This window comes from Scyliorhinus canicula, chromosome 8 (assembly GCF_902713615.1).
Source record: "Scyliorhinus canicula chromosome 8, sScyCan1.1, whole genome shotgun sequence".
Classification (NCBI taxonomy): domain Eukaryota; kingdom Metazoa; phylum Chordata; class Chondrichthyes; order Carcharhiniformes; family Scyliorhinidae; genus Scyliorhinus; species Scyliorhinus canicula.
In genome coordinates, this window is record NC_052153.1 from 170,118,855 (window position 1) to 170,138,012 (window position 19,158).

General features: G+C 47.3%; 1 protein-coding gene across 3 annotated transcripts in view; it reads left to right on the forward strand.

The window, feature by feature from the left end:
- LOC119970695 (deoxycytidylate deaminase-like) overlaps nt 1-19,158 on the forward strand; it is a 72,781-nt gene that overhangs the window by 24,483 nt on the left and 29,140 nt on the right. For 2 of the 3 annotated variants that reach the window (XM_038805721.1, XM_038805720.1), the window contains exon 4: nt 16,000-16,116. The exons of the other annotated variant lie outside the window; for it this stretch is intronic. In XM_038805721.1, coding sequence (XP_038661649.1) covers nt 16,000-16,116 — 117 coding nt within the window. The remainder of the gene's footprint in view (nt 1-15,999; nt 16,117-19,158) is intronic. 3 annotated transcript variants of the gene reach the window in all.

Below are 19,158 nucleotides of genomic sequence, written 5' to 3' on the forward strand. Positions count from 1 at the left end.
GGCCCTCATGCCCCGTACGAGGGGACCATGAGACTATGGCACTTTCATACCCTTCACCCACCATACACTGTATATAAGAAATTAACCCTATAGTAACCGTAGATGTGCATAAAAACTTTTTAAAAAAGAGTCATTCATTGATAGCTTTTCCTTTCCTTAAGAAAGCTCCTTTTACTAAAGATGAAGAAAATCAATCCGGACTCTTTCAAGTATCGATAGCAGAAACTACAAGCACTTAAAACCTTTTTATCTTGTATAAATAAACATTGTGAAATTGACAGCATAAGTCCGCGATCTAGAGCTGTTGATCACAAATGCTTTCTGGCTCACGTTTTGTACTATTCCGAAGGATGTCTGAGCGCTCAGCTAAGAATACATGATGCTGGTCCAGTTCCAAAACCACTGGACGACCTTTGTGGCAGTTTCAATCAGGTTACCGATAGGTGCAAGGTGATTCAAGAGAAATGGGAGAAAAAGAGGAGGATTGGAATGAAGGAAAGCCAACTGACTAAATTATGTACACTTTCTGCACAAAGGCACTTTCAAAAAATTTTCGCAGCTGTTGTTACACAGTAATATGTTGAAGAAAACCACATGGAGACTCTCTGCAAAATGGATATCCAACATAACCTTCATATGGCTGTTAAATTGACATCCCATTCAGCTTGAACCTTGCATAGAATGAATTATTAAGACATTTTAATTTGCTTTGGTGGTGCAGTCTAATAAAGAGCAAGGCTCGTTAACTCAGACCATGCAAATGGTTATTTTATACAGTGTGCTACAATCTCATTGCACTTTATCTGAATCCTTTGAAAACTTCAACAGCCACTTAAGCAAAATCAAAGTATGAGCGACTGCAGTTTTTATTACAAGAATGGGCCCCATTCCCAACCTCAAAAGAATAGCCAATTGTTGTAACACTTGTCTGTTTCTCCCATCAGTCCTTCTGTGTGCCTTCCTGAGTGAATGATTCTTGGGGACAAATCCCCATCTTGTGCAATGCTTGCATCTACTGGGGAAGGGAGTCTGTGATCTTGTGTGTCTGAGCAGGATTTGACCCCCAAGCCCCAAACCTGTACCTTTCCTGCTTTCGGCTATCCGTTCCAACCAATTTGAGAAGGCTCTGCGGCTTTGCCCCTTCTCGGCGGTAAAATACACCTGTGACGATTCTACATCTGTTAGGATTTGTTTTGCTCGCAGTTCGGCACCCTCGCTTGTCTGGTGGATTTTGCTTTCCTCTTGCCTCACTTGCCCAGTGCCTACTTCAGATTCCCCCAGTAGAGGCCACTGCTGCATCAGATTTTACGTCGGGTTGGCTTTTTAATTGCACATCTCTCGACCTACTGTGTGTTAGAAGGGTGGAATTCAGGTCAGCGTTTGGGAGGCTGCCGCATGGTTTACTGCAGCCATGGCAAATCAGCGGGGATTTTGTTGTTTGTTGACAGTTTAGAAATCTTGTCGATCGCCACCACTGTTCTCACTCAGCAGAACACCTGGATTAAAAGTTTTGGTCAGTTGTGAAATGTGGCCAGTTCGCCTTTCTGATTTTTTAAATTTAAAAACACACGAAAATGCTTATACTGTAAGGCGGTTCCCATGATCAAACATCTGAGAATAAATTCTTAGTTTGCTTGAAGACTGTTCAACTCCGTCAAAGGATCAGTGCAGAATAAATTGCCCCTTTATCCGCTCGGTTGAAATGAAGGTAGAGGACCAGGATTTGCTGGCAGAGTAACAGGAGTTTACCAGCATTCGCCATTATGCGTGTGTAAATTGTCCAAGATTTTGTGGCGAGGAAGAAATGGGGCACGAGTTGTTGAACACCACAGATTGATGGACAGATAGTGCCTTCTGAAAGTAGGTGCTCATCCTTAACGCAACCACCCGCCACAACTGTTAGCTTCAAGGAATTTCTGTATTTGCATATTTTTTTTATTTAAAAAATAATAATTTTTATTCAAATTTTTGCATAATATCAACAACAAAACGACAGAATTTTTTTTTTAACAGAGAACAGTCTCTCCCCCCCCCCCCCCCCCCCCCCCCCCCCCCCCCCGGCATACACAGCGGAAGAGATAAACGAACACCCACCATTCCCCAAAACATCTGCCCGTCCCTTCAACACAGGACAGAAACCGCCTTCCCCCCCCCCTCCGCGTATACACAGAAGAGGAAATGAATTAATGCCCGACATTGGCACAGAACAACTATGCCCGTCCCTTTAGTACAAAACATCTCTCCCCCCCCCCCCCCCCCCCCCCCCGGTTGCTGCTGCTGCTGGCCTGTTTCTATCGTTCTGCCAGGAAGTCCAGGAATGGCTGCCACCTTCTGAAAAACCCCTGCACTGATCCTCTTAGGGCAAATATCACCTTCTCTAGCTTGAGAAACCCTGCCATGTCGTTGACACAGGCCTCCACGCTTGGGGGTCTCACGTCCTTCCACTGAAGAAAAATCCTCCGCCGGGCTACCAGGGACGCAAAGGCCAGAACACCGGCCTCTTTCGCCTCCTGCACTCCCGGCTCCTCCGCAACCCCAAATACTGCGAGCCTCTAGCCCGGCTTGACCCTGGAACCTACCACCCTCGACAACGTCCCTGCCACGCCCTTCCAAAATTCCCCCAATGCTGGACATGCCCAGAACATATGGGCATGATTTTCTGGGCTCCCAGAGCACCTAATACACCTGTCCTCACTCCCAAAGAACCAGCTCATCCTTGTCCCGGTCATGTGAGCCCTGTGCAGCACCTTAAACTGTATGAGGCCAAGCCTCGCACAAGAAGAGGAGTTCACCCGTCCTAGGGCGTCCGCCCACGTCCCCTCCTCAATCTCCTCACCCAGCTCCTCCTCCCATTTACCCTTCAGCTCCTCCACCGAGGCCTCGTCCATCTCCTGCAAAACTTGGTACGCCAACGAGATCTTCCCCTCCCCTCCTGGACCCCACGCGGCGGCAGCAGAGGGAACCCCGCAACCTGTCGCCTGACAATCGCCCTCACCTGCATGTACCGAAAGGCGTTCCCCGGGGGGAGCCCGAACTTCCTCTCCAGCTCACCCAGGCTCGCAAATTTCCCGTCTATAAACAGGTCCCCCAACCTGCCCTGTGCCAACTCAGGAACCCGCCATCAATTCTCCCCGGGACAAACCGATGGTTCCCCCGTATCGGGGATCCCATCAAGGCCCCCACCTCCCCCCTGCGCCGCCTCCATTGCCCCCAAATTTTGAGGGTAGCCACCACCACCAGGCTCGTGGTATACCACGTTGGAGGGAACGGCAGCAGCGCCGTCACTAGTGCCTCCAGGCTCGTGCCCACACAGGACAACATCTCCATCCTCTTCCATGCTGCCCGCTCCCCCTCCATCACCCACTTACGCACCATCGCTGCATTGGCAGCCCAATAATACCCACAGAGGTTGGGCAGCGCCAGCCCCCCCGTATCCCTGCCCCGCTCCAAGAACACCCTCCTCACCCTCGGGGTCCCACCCACACAAACCCCGTAATGCTCCTGTTAACCCGTCTGAAAAAGGCCTTCGGGATAAGGATGGGGAGGCACTGAAACAGGAACAGAAATCTCGGAAGCACCGTCATCTTGACTGACTGCACCCTACCCGCCAGAGACAGCGGCAACATGTCCCACCTCTTAAACTCCTCCTCCATTTGCTCCACCAGCCTTGCAAGGTTAAGCTTATGCAGGGCCCCTCAGCTCCTGGCCACCTGCACCCCCAAGTACCTAAAGCTCCTCTCCGCCCTTTTCAATGGGAGCCTACCAATCCCCCCCCTCCTGCTCCCCCGAGTGTACCACAAACAGCTCGCTCTTCCCAAAATTGAGCTTGTACCCCGAAAAGTCCCCAAATTCCCAGAGAATCCTCATCACCTCCGGCATTCCCCCCACCGGGTCCGCCACATACAACAATAGGTCATCCCCTTGGAGCGACACTCGGTGCTCCTCCCCACCCCGCACCAGCCCCCTCCAGTTCCTCGACTCCCTCAGCGCCATAGCCAGGGGTTCAATTGCCAGTGCAAAAAGTAGGGGGGACAAGGGACACCCCTGCCTCGTCCCTCGGTGTAACCGAAAATACTCCGACCTCCTCCTATTCGTGGCCACGCTCGCCATCGGGGCCTCATATAACAGCCTCACCCAACTGACAAACCCCTCCCCAAACCCGAACCTTTCCAGCACCTCCCACAAGTACCCCCACTCAACCCTATCAAAGGCCTTCTCTGCGTCCAGTGCCACCACTATCTCCGCCTCCCCTTCTACCGCCGGCATCATTATAACATTCAAGAGCCTCCATATGTTAGTGTTCAGCTGCCTCCCCCTCACAAACCCCGTTTGATCCTCGTGGATAACCTGCGGCACACAGTCCTCTATCCTCGTGGCTAAGATCTTTGCCAACAGCTTGGTGTCCACATTCAAGAGTGAGATCGGCCTGTACGACCCACATTGCTGGGGATACTTGTCCCGCTTAACAATCAGGGAGATCAGCGCCCGAGACACCTCCCTCCCATGCCTCGTAAAGGTCCTAACCAACAGGGGGCCCAACAGGTCTGCATACATCTTAGAAAATTCAACCGGGAACCCATCCGGTCCCGGCTCCTTCCCCGACTGCATGTTCCCTATCCCTTTAACCAGCTCCTCCAGCTTAACTGGCGCCCCCAGCCCCTCCACCTGTCCCTCCTCCACCCTCGGGATCCAAAAAGCGCTCCATCCCCCCTTCCTCCACCGGGGGTTCGTACCGATACAGTTTCTCGTAGAAGTCCCTGAAGACGCCATTGATGTCTACCCCCCTTCGCACCACATTTCCTCCCGATCCTTAACTCCACCAATCTCCCTAGCCGCATCCCGCTTACGGAGCTGGTGTGCCAGCATCCTGCTCGCCTTCTCCCCATATTCATACACCGCACCCTGTGCCTTCTTCCACTGAGCTTCCGCCTTTCTGGTGGTCAACAAGTCAAACTCAGCCTGAAGGCTGCGCCGCTCCCTCCTCCGGGGCCTCCACATATCTCCTGTCCACCCTCACCATCTCCCCCACCAATCTCTCCCTCTCTCTCCGCTCCCTTCTCTCCCGGTACGCTCGAATGGAGATCAACTCCCCTCGAACCACAGCCTTCAGCGCCTCCCAGACCGTCCCCACTCGGACCTCCCCATTGTCGTTGGCCTCCAGATACCTCTCGATACATCCTCGGACCCGCCCGCCCACCTCCTCGTCCGCCAGCAGCCCCACCTCCAAGCGCCAAAGCGGGCGCTGGTCCCTCTCCTCCCCCAGCTCGAGGTCCACCCAGTGCGGGGCGTGGTCAGAAATGGCTATCGCCGAATATTCAGCATCTTTCACCCTCGCAATCAGCGCCCTACTCAGAACGAAAAAATCAATCCGGGAGTAAGCCTTATGCACATGGGAGAAGTATGAAAATTCCCTGGCCCTCGGCCTCGCAAACCTCCATGGGTCCACCCCTCCCATCTGGTCCATAAACGCTCTCAACACCTTAGCCACCGCAGGCCTCCTACCCGTCCTGGAACTGGATCGATCCAGTGGCGGGTCCAGCACCGTGTTGAAATTCCCCCCCCCCCCCCCCCCCCCCATTATCAGACCTCCCACCTCCATATCTGGAATACGGGCCAACATGCACCGCATGAAACCTGCATCGTCCCAATTTGGGGCGTATACATTGACCAGCACCACCCGCTCCCCTTGCAGCTTGCCACTCACCATCACATACCTCCCGCCACTGTCTGCCACCACATTCGACACCTCGAACGAAACCCTCTTCCCCACCAGGATCGCCACCCCGCTGATTTTTTTGCATCCAGCTCCGAATGACACACCTGGCCTACCCATCCCTTCCTCAATCGAACCTGGTCCGCCACCTTCAGGTGCGTCTCCTGAAGCATGGCCACATCCGCCTTCAGCCCCTTCAGGTGCGCGAACACGCGGGCCCGTTTGACCGGCCCATTCACATGTCCCCTCACATTCCAGGTGATCAGCCGGATCAGGGGACCACCTACCCTGCTTCCCCGTCCTGTATTTGCATATTAATTATCAATTAAGGTCTGTTTTCTTTAGCAATTGACATGTGCCTTTTGAATAACAAGCTTTATGTTCGTTTAACATCAGTGAACTTGGGCCTAGAAAATGAACAGTTGTCACAGGGAAATCTCATTCCTGCTGGCAGTAACATTTTCGGCAATTATGTACATTTAAAATTTATCATTACTTTTTTTCCCTTACTTTTTCTTTCTTTCTTCCTCTTTTTTTTTTGCTGTTTCTTAATCCAGTCATTCTTGGGTTCTTTTTATTTTTATTTCTCATTTGATTTTAATTGCTCCACAATGGTGGTCAGACCTACAGTTACCTAAATCCTAAACTCTGGAATTTCCTCCTTTACACCGCTCCACCTGTTTTACCTTCTTTAGGATGCTCCTTAAAACCTACCTTGTGTGGCTTGGTGTCGGAATGTTGTTTTATGGTACACCTAGAAAGTGCCTCTGGATGTTAACGGTGCTATCTAAATAAATGTTGGTGCTGACACGGATTCATTCTTTTTACTTCCCTGTCATTTCTCGGGTTCTTTCTTACTCCCTAAATCTGATTGGCTAAAGAGACAACCAAACGCTATTGGTCCCCTTGTCCAAGGTCTCTGATGCACTATTAACCTCATTGCACTTTTATCAGCTCATAATCCAAGCAATTTACAGAGCAAAACATTTTCAAGGTGAATGGAGAACATTACAGCACATGAACAGGCCCTTTCGCCCACCAAGCCTCTCCTGATCCAGATTCCTTATTTATATCTGCTACTTATTGCACAAACAATCTGTACCTCTCCATTCCCCACCCATTCATGTGTTTATCAAGATACATCTTAATTGTTGCTATCCTGTCTGCCTCTACCACTTTCACTGGAAATGTTTTCCAAGCACTCACCACCCTCTGTGTGAAAAACTTTCCCCGCACACCTCCCCTAAACTTTCCCCCTCTCACCTTGAACCTTATAATTTTTTTTTTAAATTTAGAGTGGCCAATTAATTTTTTTCCAATTAAGGGGCAATTTAGTGTGGCCAGTCCACCTATCCTGCACATCTTTGTGTTGTGGGGGTGAAACCCACGCAAACACGGGGAGAATGTGCAAACTCCACAAGGACAGTGACCCAGAGCCGAGATCGAACCTGGGACCTCGGCGCCGTGAGGCAGCAGTGCTATCCACTGAGCCACCGTGCTGCCCTGAACCTTGTAATTGAGTCTTCCACCCTGGGAAAATGCTTCTGACGTTTCACATTGACTATACCTCTCGTAAGTTTGTAGATCTCAATCTGGTCTTCCCTCAGCCCCCATCTTTCCAACGAGCACAATCTGAGTTTATTCAACCTCTCCTCATAGCTAACACCCTCCTGACCAGGCACCATCCTGGTGAACCTTCTTTGCACTCTCTCCAAAACATCCATGTCCTTCTGGTAGTGTGGTGATGAGAACTGCACACAGTAATCTAAATGTGGCCTAACTAAGGTTTTATACAACTGTAACATGACCTGCCAACTCCTGTACTCAATACCCCGGCCGACAAACTCCGGTGAAGTGTAGAAACTAACTAACCAGCTGCACAGGATATGGGAATTGCTGACTAGACCAGCATTTATTGCCCATCCCTAATTGACCTTGAGAAGTTGGTGGGGATCCGCCTTCTTGAACCGCTGTAGCCCATATACTGTAGCCCCACCCACAGTGCAATGAAGAAGGATGCCCCATTCCAAAACATTCTGGAGTAGTGATTTCGGGATCTTTGAGACCCATTTTCCACAGCCATAGGTTTTTAAAATTTAATTGTGGGATGTGCGTATCATTGGCAAGGCCAACATTTGTTGCCCACTCCTAATTTCCTTTTCAAAGATGATGAAGAGCTGCTGTCTTAAACCAGTGCAATCTATGGTGGTAGGAAAGTCTACTGTGTTGTCAGGAAGTTCCAGGATATTGAACCAGCAACAGTGAAGGGAACAGGGGTATAGTTTCAAGCTGGGATGGTGTGTGACTTGGAGGGGACCTTGAAGGCCGTTATGTTCCCATGCATCTGCTGCTTTTCTCCTTGTAGATGCTTGAGGTCGTGGTTTTGGAAAGTTCAAGTTGTTACAGTGTATCTTATAGATGTTGCACATTGTTCCACTGTGTATCAGCTGTGAAGGAAGTGTCATGTGAGAGTACCTTTAAAAAATGGGTGTTTATTAAATAGCTGTAGTGGATGTACCTTTTAAAAAATGGGTATTTATCGAATAGCTGCAGTGATGTCAAGAGTGTTGGTGGAGCTGGGCTGGCTGTCTTTCACTTTCGCTTTGAACAAAAGCTGGTGTGTGTCTAGGTTTTTAGTTTCATTTATGAGAGCTGGATAGCTGCAGGAATAGCAAGCAGCTGTATAAGGATCTCTCTGCAATCTAAAGACTGTCTCCAGATCATTTGGGTGATTTCAAAGCGATAACTGCTCTCAATAGAGAATTTAAACCTGATCTCTGTGTTAAAAAGGGTCTTTTGTCTTATGGATGTTGCAAGGAAAGATTAAGGGTTACTTATAGAATATTGTATCTGTGGGGATGATTGGTGTTGATAGTTGTTAAGATGTTTACTGTGGGTTTTTAAAGTGTTAACGGTTTCATAAATAAACATTGTTTTAATTTAAAAGTACTTTAGCTCTCTGTTGCACCACATCTGTAAAGTAGGCCCGTGTGCTCTCCATAACCACAGTCTATTAAAAGTTGTGGGTCAGGTGAACTCCACGATACACTTTGGGGTTCTCTAAACCCTGGCCCATAAAATAAGTGAATGTTTAAGGTGGTGGAGTGGGGGAGGAAGTGAATGTTAAAGGTGGTGGATGAGGTGCCAATCGAGAGCTGCTTTGTCCTGGATGGTGTCGAGCTTCTTGAGTGTTGGAGCTGCACTTGTCCAGGCAGTTAAGATTATTCCATCACAATTCTGACTTGTGCTTTGTAGATGGTGAACAGACTCGAGGGAGGCAGGAGTTGAGTTACTGCCACCGAATTCCAAGACTCTCTAGCCCCACTTTTTTATATGGCTGGTCCAGTTAAGTTTCTGGCCAATTGTAAGCCCACTCCAAGATGCTGATGGTGGGGATGTTAATGCCCTTAATGTCATCGGAAGATTGTTGGATTCTCTTGTTGGACAAGATCATTGCCTGGAACATGTGTGACACAAATGCAACTTGCCACGTATCAGCCCTAACCTGAATGTTGCCCAGCTCCTGCTGCAAATGAATACTGACTTTGTCAGTCCCTGCGGAGTTGCGAATGGTACTGTACATTGTGCAATCATCAGCGAAAATCCCCACTTCTGACCTTATGGTGGAGGCGAGGTCATTGATAAAGCAGCTGAAGATGATTGTGCCCGGGGAACTCCTGCAGCACTGTGCTGGCATTGTAATGATTTGCCCCAAACAACCACAACCATTTAACTTTGTGCTGGGTTTAACTCTAACCCATGGAGGATTTACCCCCGACTCCTGTTGGTTTCATTTTTGCTCCGGCTCTTTGATGTCACACTCGGTCAAATGCTGCCCTGATGTCGAGGACCATCGTTCGCATCTCGTCTCTTTGAGTTCAGCTCCCTTGTCCAAGTTGAAACCAAGGCTGTAGGGAGGTCTTCCACCTGATGGAACCCAAACTGGACATCGGTGAGCAGGTTATTACTAAGTATTTTTCATAGCACCGTGGATAACACCTTCCATCACACTGATGATTGCGAGTAGAAACAGCTGTTTTTTGTTTTTGTTTTGCACATCTAATTTATAAATGATTACAGAAGAAAAGGCAATAACTTTATTTTCCATTGTTCCCCTCTTAATGTGAAAGTAGGGCTTATAAACCAACTGCCCTGTGGATGCTCAGGCTCAGAGTACCTGGTTAGGGATTGCAGTATTATCTCTAGGTCTCCCTCGCACCAGCTTTAGAAATAGAGAAACCCTAGTTACTGACATGAAACCCAGTTAAGTTTTCCTCCTCCTCCTCCCCAGTTACAATTTCAAATGGTAAGTTTGTGGGAAAGACAATTAGAGAAAATCCAGAAAGTGCTCTTGATTTTGAGCGCTTACTTAACATCTCATTGGAATAAAATGTTTTCAATTGCAGCTGCTTCATAGTTTTCACTCTCTCCCATCATCCTCCAGCTGTTTGCCTGGTACATGTCATTGTTAAGTTGCTCTTGCTTTTCTTTTCAAACTGGCACACCATGCAATGAGGTTTAGCTGCCTCACACAGTCCTTTTAGAATCTCTGGTGGAATAAAGTTGCAGAGAGATAGATGGAGCTACCATCTCTGTTGGAAATCACTTGGGATTTTTTTCCGTGAAGAGATAAAACTGCGTTAATGTTAATGGCTTGGTATAAATGCTGCAAGACATTGAAAAATGATATCTACTTTTTCTAGGCTGCCTTAAAATGTCATTAGTAGTTGCTTTTGCAATGAGAGTCAGTGCCTTCATATATTCTGGAGGTGGGTGTGTGTATTTGTATTTTTTTAAATTGTTGCTTTCTTCACAGCCACAATCCTCAGGGGGTTTCGGTGGTTGTAGCACTCTACTGCTGACAAAGGCGTTCTGAATCTATCGGAGCTGACACTCAGATATCCCCGGCATGTCTGAGGGATGCAGAGTGAATTTTGGGGAGGAGGGGAAAGAAAGATTAAATACTGCACGTTGAAGGCTTTAACAGGCGATATGTTTAAAAAAACAAAATGCCGCTGTATTTTGGGTAAAACGGAAGCCAGAGATAGTGGGGAGGGAAACCTATGCATCCAGGTGGTAACCCTAATGTAAGGCGTGTGAGGAAAGAGTGTTTTCATCCGAGCTCCATCTTACTTTCAGCATTCAAACTACAGCATTGAAAGTGGAAATCCACTTTTGGACTGTACTTTTGGAGTTCATGATTCCTGCCACACAATGGAACATGCACCACCAATGGCAGAAAATGAGTGGAGCATTGAGCAGATCTATAAACGTCAGCTGTATATAATAAAAGAGAAATACCGTGGATGCTGGAAATCTGAAATAAAAACAAAGTTCTGGATAAACTCAGATCTGGCAGCATCAATGGAGAGAGAAACAGAATTAATATTTAGAGTCGAATACAACCCTTCTTCATAACGATAGACATCAGTGATCCTAGTCTTGCCCGCTAACTGTATCACTGAGTTCAAGTTACACTTCAGAGGCTGACACTCGTGTCATACTGAGGGAGCTTACCAGGAAAAAAGGAGGAGTTTTAGTCAAAGGATGAACCATAAGATATTAAAACGCAAGAGCAGAATTAGGCCATTCAGCCCATCAAGCCTGCTCCGCCATTCAATGAGGTCATGATTGATCTGATATGTTGGGTACGATTTAACGGGGGGGAAAACGAAAGTCTCATTTTGGGCGAGTATAGCGAGGTGCAGCGCCTTTTGCTGTTTAATGGAACTCTGCCTTTTTCTTTAGGCCGCTGCGGGGAATGTCCCACTGAGGCCTCACTTATCCCAGTTCTTGCACCGATGTGCTCAGCTCGTCAGTGCAGCGAGATAACGCGCGGGTCAGGCGTTAATTTTTAATGTAGCCTCGATATTTCAACACACCCCCTTGTGGCGAATTGAGAATTTTAGGAATATGGGGTTCTAAATATTGGGACTATTTAAGGGTTACAAGCTTGGGTTTATAGTGTGTTTGACTGCAGTAGTCATGCTTTTAGAAAATAAAAATAGTTTTGTAAAGGCCTGGGAGCTTTTAGGAACCAGAAGGTGAAATTAACCAAAGGAATGTGGTGTGACTGGGGAAGTCCCTGGGGAGATGATGTGCTTTGCAGCTTGCTGAAGTAATTGGTTTTTCAACTTGGAGAGATGAGGTCATTGCAGGGTGAGCTAAGGAATGCAGAGAGACAGTTTGTTTTGGATAAGGCTTTGTGAGAGAGAGGAGCTTTCTACATTTCTGCACCGATATTAAACAACTGTGAAAATAGAATTTTGAACATTGCCGGAGCAATGGATTTAAAGATTTCAAAGAAAAACATGGATATGTCATGCGGTACTGCAGAGGACCGTAAAATAGCGATACTATCACTACCATCGGCTGTGCGAAGTAAACCTCAAGGTCGCAAAAGAAAGAACCTGCCTGACCCTGAGCCTACAATTCTCTCACAGTAGGATAGTTATAAAAGAGCAATCATGTGTAAAGCAGAGCAGTCTTGTCTGGGGACAAGGAAGAAACTGAGACATGCCAGGTGAACCAGCTTTTTGAAGTTATTCAGCCAGAGTCTGAAGGGGTTCTAACAGGAGCCAAATCTGTTTCATAAAGTAAGTATTACTCAATGCCCTGCTGATTTAAGATAGATTGAGAGCTGTATGTTTCTTTTCTTGTTTAATGGGAAATTGAGTAGCAGTGTTATGGGGTAATTGTGAGCTGTTATTTTCAGGTGTGAAGTTACAAAGTTTAATATTATATTCCTAATAACGTTTTGTTTTAGAAATACCACAGCCCTATTTCTTCACTCAATCACTCTTGGAGCGAATCGTTCTTTCTGCACAGATTTACAAATAAACTAAAATATTTGGGTTTCGGTCTCTTATCCTAGTGACTGTTGGGGTCTGGTCTGGGACTGTAATACTTGACATCCCCACTGCCCCAACTTACCTCTTGGGGGTGCTTTGTAGCCCGCCGTCATCCCATCTGTTAAGGGCAGCGAAACCTGGGCCTAGTCCTTGGCACGGGTAACCAGGCACCTTGACACTGCCAGTCTAGCACCCTGACAGTGCCCCACCAGCCTGGCAATACTACCAGGGCACTCTGGCACTGTTAGGGTACTGGGTGGCACAGTCTGGGTGCCAGCAGGAGTGCCAGGGTACTAATGGCTCAATTACATATGGTAATCTGGGTCTCGTCTAGTGAGGGCGAGATCCAGATCGTGAGATCACGTTAGCTCTTAATGTTTGATTATCTTACTGATTACAATTCTGTCTATCTCAGCCTTGAACATACTTAAAGAGCCAGTGCATAAATATTTTGCTTTGTGCAGCACTTTGGAGTGAGTAGATCTAGGTGCCTTGGTTGAACCTTGGTTGAGTTCCTGATCCTACCAAGCCAAAGAGGCAGTGGACGGCAGCCTTTTGCTGAGAAACCTTTTTCTGTGGAAGGACCGAGCCCAGGTCACTGTCTGTGTGCAGTTTGCACATTCTCCCGTTGTCTACTTGGGTCTCATCCCCACAACCCAAACATCTGCAGGGTAGATGGATTGACCACTCTAAATTGCCTCTTAATTGGAAAAAAAATGAATATGGATACTTTCATTTTTTAAAAAAAGGATAAAGATGCTGTCCAGTCCAAGCTGAGAGAGGAGCTAATTGGTACATCAGAAAAATTTGCAATTGAAAAGGGGGAGATATGAGAAAGGTTATCTTTATTTGAAATTGATACGGTACCAGGACTGGATAAACATAGAATATACAGTGCAGAAGGAGGCTATTCGACCCATCGAGTCTGCACTGACCCACTTAAACCCTCACTTCCACCCTATCCCCGTAACCCAATAACCCCTCCTAACCTTTTTTGGACACCAAGGGCAATTTATCATGGTCAATCCACCTAACCTGCACGTCTTTGGACTGTGGGAGGAAACCACAGTGCCCGGAGGAAACCCACGCAGACACTGGGAGAGCGTGCAGACTTCGCACAGACAGTGACCCAGCGGCAAATCGAACCCGGGACCCTGGCTCTGTGAAGCCACAGTGCTATCCACATGTGCTGCCCAAAAATGTATTCAAGACTACTGAGGGAAGTGTGAGTGAAAATTGCAGAGGCAGTAGTGATAATCTTTCAGTCTTCCTTCGACATAGAGGTGGTGCCAGAGGACTGGAGAATTGGGAATGTTACACCCTTGTTCAAAAAGGGATGAAAGGACAAAGCAGCAACTGCAGACTAGTCGGTTTCTTTTTATTCAGCTGTGATTTTGTAACGTCAGAAGGACGCAGACCTGTTGATGGATTCGGCAGGCAATGGCAGGTGAAGTTCAATGTACAGAAGTGTGAGGTGATTCATTTTGACAGAAATAATATGGAGAGACAGTATGAAATAAAGGAAGAAACTCTGAAGCAGATCCAGGAACAGAGGGACCTCAATGTAGATGTCCAAAGTAATTTAAGATGGCAGAGCATGTTGAGAGAGCAGTTCATAAAGCATGTTGTATCTGAGACTTTATTAACGGGGGCTCAGTACAGCAGTAAGGAGGTCAGGTTGAACTTGTATATGACATTATTTAGGCCTCACCTGGAATACTGCGTCCAGTTCTGGGCGGCTCACCTGGAGTACTGCGTCCAGTTCTGGGCACCTCACCTGGAGCACCGTTTCCAGTTCTGGAACCTCACCTGGAGTACTGCATCCAGTTCTGGGCACCTCACCTGGAATACCGCGTCCAGTTCTGGGCACCTCACCTGGAATACTGCGTCCAGTTCTGGGACCTCACCTGGAATACTGCATCCAGTTCTGGGCACCTCACCTGGAGTACTGTGTCCAGTTCTGGGCGCCTCACCTGGAGTACCGTGTCCGGTTCTGGGCACCATGCTTGAGGAAGGACGTGAAGGCGTTGGAGAGAGTGCAGAGGAGATTCACAAGAATGATTCCAGGTATAAAGAACTGTAGCTATGAGGATGGATTGGAGGGACTGGGACTTTTTCCTTGGAGTAAAGAAGTCAGAGAGGAGACTTGATAGATGTATTCAAGATCCTGCGGGGTATGGACAGGGTAAACAGAAAGAAACTATTCCCACTCCAGAGAGCATCAAGAACTAGAGGGCACAAAAATATTTGATAAAAGGAGGAAAGTGATGTGAGGAAATAATTTTTCTACCCAGTGGGTGGGTGGAGTCTGGAACAAAGGTCTTGAGAGGGCGGTGGAGGCAGTTTTGATCGAGGCATTCAAAAGGGAATTGGATTGTTGTCTTTATCATAGAATTTATAGTCCAACGGAGGCCATTCGGCCCATCAAGTCTGCACCGGTTCTTGGAAAGAGCACACTACCCAAGGTCAACACCTCCATCCTATCCCCATAACCCAGTAACCCACCCAACACTAATGGCAATTTTGGACACTAAGGGCAATTTATCATGGCCAATCCACCTAACCTGCACATCTTTGAACTGTGGGTGGAAACCACGCACATACGGGGAGGATGTGCAGACTCCGCACAGACAGTGACCCAAGCCGGAATCGAACCTGGGACCCTGGAGCTGTGAAGCAATTGTGCTATCCACAATGTTACCATGCTGCCCAAAAAGAATGTGCAAGGTCACGGGGATAAGGCAAGGTAAAATCTGTTCCCCTCATCACGTGCATTTTCCAGCATGTGGTCCCCAGATACTGGGGAGTCCAATCCTGACTGACTCATACCGTCAACCCAAGATTTAAGGCACTGTGGTTGATTGTATTGTGTACCTAGTGTCAGAGAGCCAGTGCAAACTTGATGGCCCGAATGGTCTCCTGCACTGTAGAAATTCTGTGATTCGTGAATAGTTTTGGCTGATCATGCCTTTTGCTAGTTGCCCGTGTGCTAACAATGTGTTTTGTCCATCATGAGGAAGGACAAGCAGCTTGCTGAAAAATATGTTTAAGATATAAACTGAGATGATAAAGCGTTCATGCACTAGGACCAATAGTCCCAAATGTCCGGAAGAAACTTTTGGCGACTACATCGAATTGTTTCCAAGCTGTTGCCTTGCTACGTAAATGATGGAACAAGTCGTCTGCTTACTGAAAAGTGGGATGGAAAGTGGGATTTTGTTTTCAGGTTGTCTTCTTTTGCAGTTTATACTGAGCCCCTTGCTCTCTAGCAAGAATGTGAGGAGCTGGTTGTTTAATCCCAGCTCTGACAGAAATCCCTCCCCTTCAAAGGTTGTGTGAAAGCACAAGGCCAGTTGAGGATTAATTGGAGTTCTGGCTGCTTTGCTTATGCATCTTATTTTTAATTCTCTCATGACTTTTTATTCTCTCCTCTAGTTTGTCACGCAGAATTAAATGCGATTCTGAACAAGAACTCTGCTGACGTTAAGGGATGCACGATGTATGTGGCCTTGTTCCCCTGTAATGAATGTGCTAAACTCATCATCCAGTCAGGTATGGCTTTGCAATTGCTCCACTTTCAATTTGCTGCACTTGTATACCAGCGTCTAACTCAGTATCTCATTACAGAGCAAGTATTTTTTTAAACTGGTACCCTTTGGTCCAAATTAATCATACAATCAGTTGCGCAAAAATTATCCCTTGCTGTCACTGAGCAATGTCAGGTTCCCAGTAACTAATTGCTCCACGCGCAATTCTTAACATGTTTTTAATTTAAATCAGCAACCTTCTAAAACATGGACTACCAAAATAAGAACTCAAGCTGTGCGCATAATTAGTGTCAGGTACTTGTCCTTTAAAGATCCTGAGCACACGTTCGAAAGATTAATGGAGAAACTATATGTGGAAACAGATTCCATTGGCAGATGACCATTTTCTGCTCCATTAAGGATGTTTAGTGAAGCAGCTAAGATATGGTCACATACCCCCACCCCATCCATTATCATCACCTCATCCTGAAAGTGTTGGGTTGTCGTTGGGGTTAGACTTCCCTTGGTCACTGACCCAACCAGCCATTCGTAACAAGTGAACCTTGACTTGTGATTGATCCAGGGTTATTAAATTATGGTGCGCATCAACAGTTGAGCCTGATCCTCTCGTCGCATGCACTTTCCAGCACCTGGTCACAGTAGCATTGTGGATAGCACAATGGCTTCACAGCTCCAGGGTCCCAGGTTCGATTCCGGCTTGGGTCACTGCCTGTGCGGAGTCTGCACATCCTCACCGTGTGTGCGTGGGTTTCCTCCGGGTGCTCCGGTTTCCTCCCACAGCCCAAAGATGTGCAGGTTAGGTGGATTGGCCATGATAAATTGCCCTTAGTGTCCAAAATTGCCCTTAGTGTTGGGTGGGGTTACTGGGTTATTGGGATGGGGGAGGTGTTGACCTTGGGTAGGGTGCTCTTTCCAAGAGCCGGTGCAGACTCGATGGGCCGAATGCCCTCCTTCTGCACTGTAAATTCTATGATATCTATGATAGTGGGGGCGGAACCCTGACTGACCCCATTTCTTTTAACCCATGGTTTAAGAGGACTGTGCTTCATTCTCCTGCACCTACTGTCAGCCTGGCTAAGGTTGGCAGAGTGGTTTGCAGTCCAGGCATCAAACCAGCAGCTTCCCAGGTTTGAAATGGCCTTGTGTTTTGCCAGGTGGCGCAGTTCACCCACAGGACCATTTGGAACTAAACTGTGGACATTCAAAAGTACAATCTATGTGTCAGATGTTACTCATTTTTTCATTCACCGGGTAAAATTATGGCCCACTACCCTCCCAGTGGGGAGCCGCACTTGAAGGATAAAGAATAGGCCCTCTGGCCTTACAGCCTTATCTCCATTCAAACCTTCGAAAATTCCTGTCTGCAGGGAGTGCGGCATCAGTGAATCTGAACGTGTTCTGCAGTTCAGAAGCTAATTTATTGAGATGTAATGGTATTAGAAGTTTGAAGAATCCGTGGCATTTACAGATGGTTGTGAACTGATGTTGGATCAGGATTTGCAGAGATAATGATTGAGGCTATTAATCTACTGCCGCATCCACATTGTTCAGCTATATGCCCAAGTGTCAGAGCAATTTACATCTAACAAGCAGGCTTCCATAAAAGTAAATGGCTAATATATTTGCGTAAATGTCTCTTGCAATGACTTAACTGTTAAGGATATAAGTAGCTGAACCATAAAAACAATGAGCTTAATCCCCAGTCTGTGCTGTCTTAGTTCATCTCAATAGGAGGTAGTGCCAGGGATATTTTAAGTAGCATCGGCCTCGGAATTAGGAGACTGTTTATCAGGGGTCCCTTTCTCAATTTGTTGTGCAGAAAATCTGTTTGCTAGTATGTGTGTGGATGTTGGTTTAGACAGGGTTAGGTTACCACATCCTGCATTGGTCTGATGAAGACTGGTGGACTAGAGAGAGACTTTCTAAAATTCATTTTTACAAGATGCGAGCTTCGCTGGTTAGGCCAGAATTTGTTGCCCATCCTTAATTGCCATTGAGAGGTGGTGGTGAGCTACCTTCTTGAACCTCTGTCCTTGTGGTGTAGGTACACCCATTGTGCCGTTAGGGAGGAAGTTCCAGGATTCTGACCCGGCGACAGTAAAGGAACGGCACTGTATTTCCAGGTCACGATAGTGAGTGACTTGCAGGTGGTGGTGTTCCCATGTATCCGCTGCCCTTGTCCTCCAAGATCGTAGTGGTCGTGGATTTGGAGCTAAGGCGTTGCCGAAGGAGCCTTGGTAAGTTCCTGCTGTGCATCTTTGTAGATGGTGCACACTGCAGTTCCCGTGTGCCAGTGGTGGAGGGAGTAAATGTTTGTGGAAGGAATGACAATCAAGCAGGCTACTTTGTCCTGGATGGTGTCGAGATTCTTGAGTGTTGTTGGAGCTGCACTCATCCAGGCAAGTGGGGAATATTCCATCACAATCCTGACTTGTGCCTTGTAGATAGTGGACTGGCTTAGTGGAGTCTGGAGGCGAGTTACTCACCGCAGGGTTCCTATCTAATTATTCGTATCTATTTATTTTGTTTACCTATGAGATGTCATCCTCTTAATACTTAGATTAATGACAAGTTAACCACTTCCCTCTCAAATTGTTTAAATACCGCTGTGGACCTCCCACTAAGTTCTGCTGAAGTGGAGGCTAAACTCCAGATATATTGCATTTATTTCCTGTGATGGAGCTGGCGACCATGAATATTGTGGACATCTATGGATGGATGAATGACACAAATGGGGTGACTGGCTTCTCTCATTTGCCCTGGTTGTGCATCTGAGGCTGGCGGGCTGTGGGTAAAACTTTGCGTAGTGAAAATATCTAACCACTACCAGTTGGTTAGGCAGCTGGGAACGTGCCAAGGATCTGATACATTTCTGTCTAGGAGTAGGGACGGAATCCTGTTGGGAGACATTAACAGGCCACGTAGTTCCGGTCACTGCACAGAGTGAATAGCAACCCATAGGGAGCAGGTGGAGAGGAGGGCCGTCTCCATGCAGTTGAAGGTCTGTCGTTTGCTCCGAGCTGCTAAGCGTTGGGACTCACGGAGG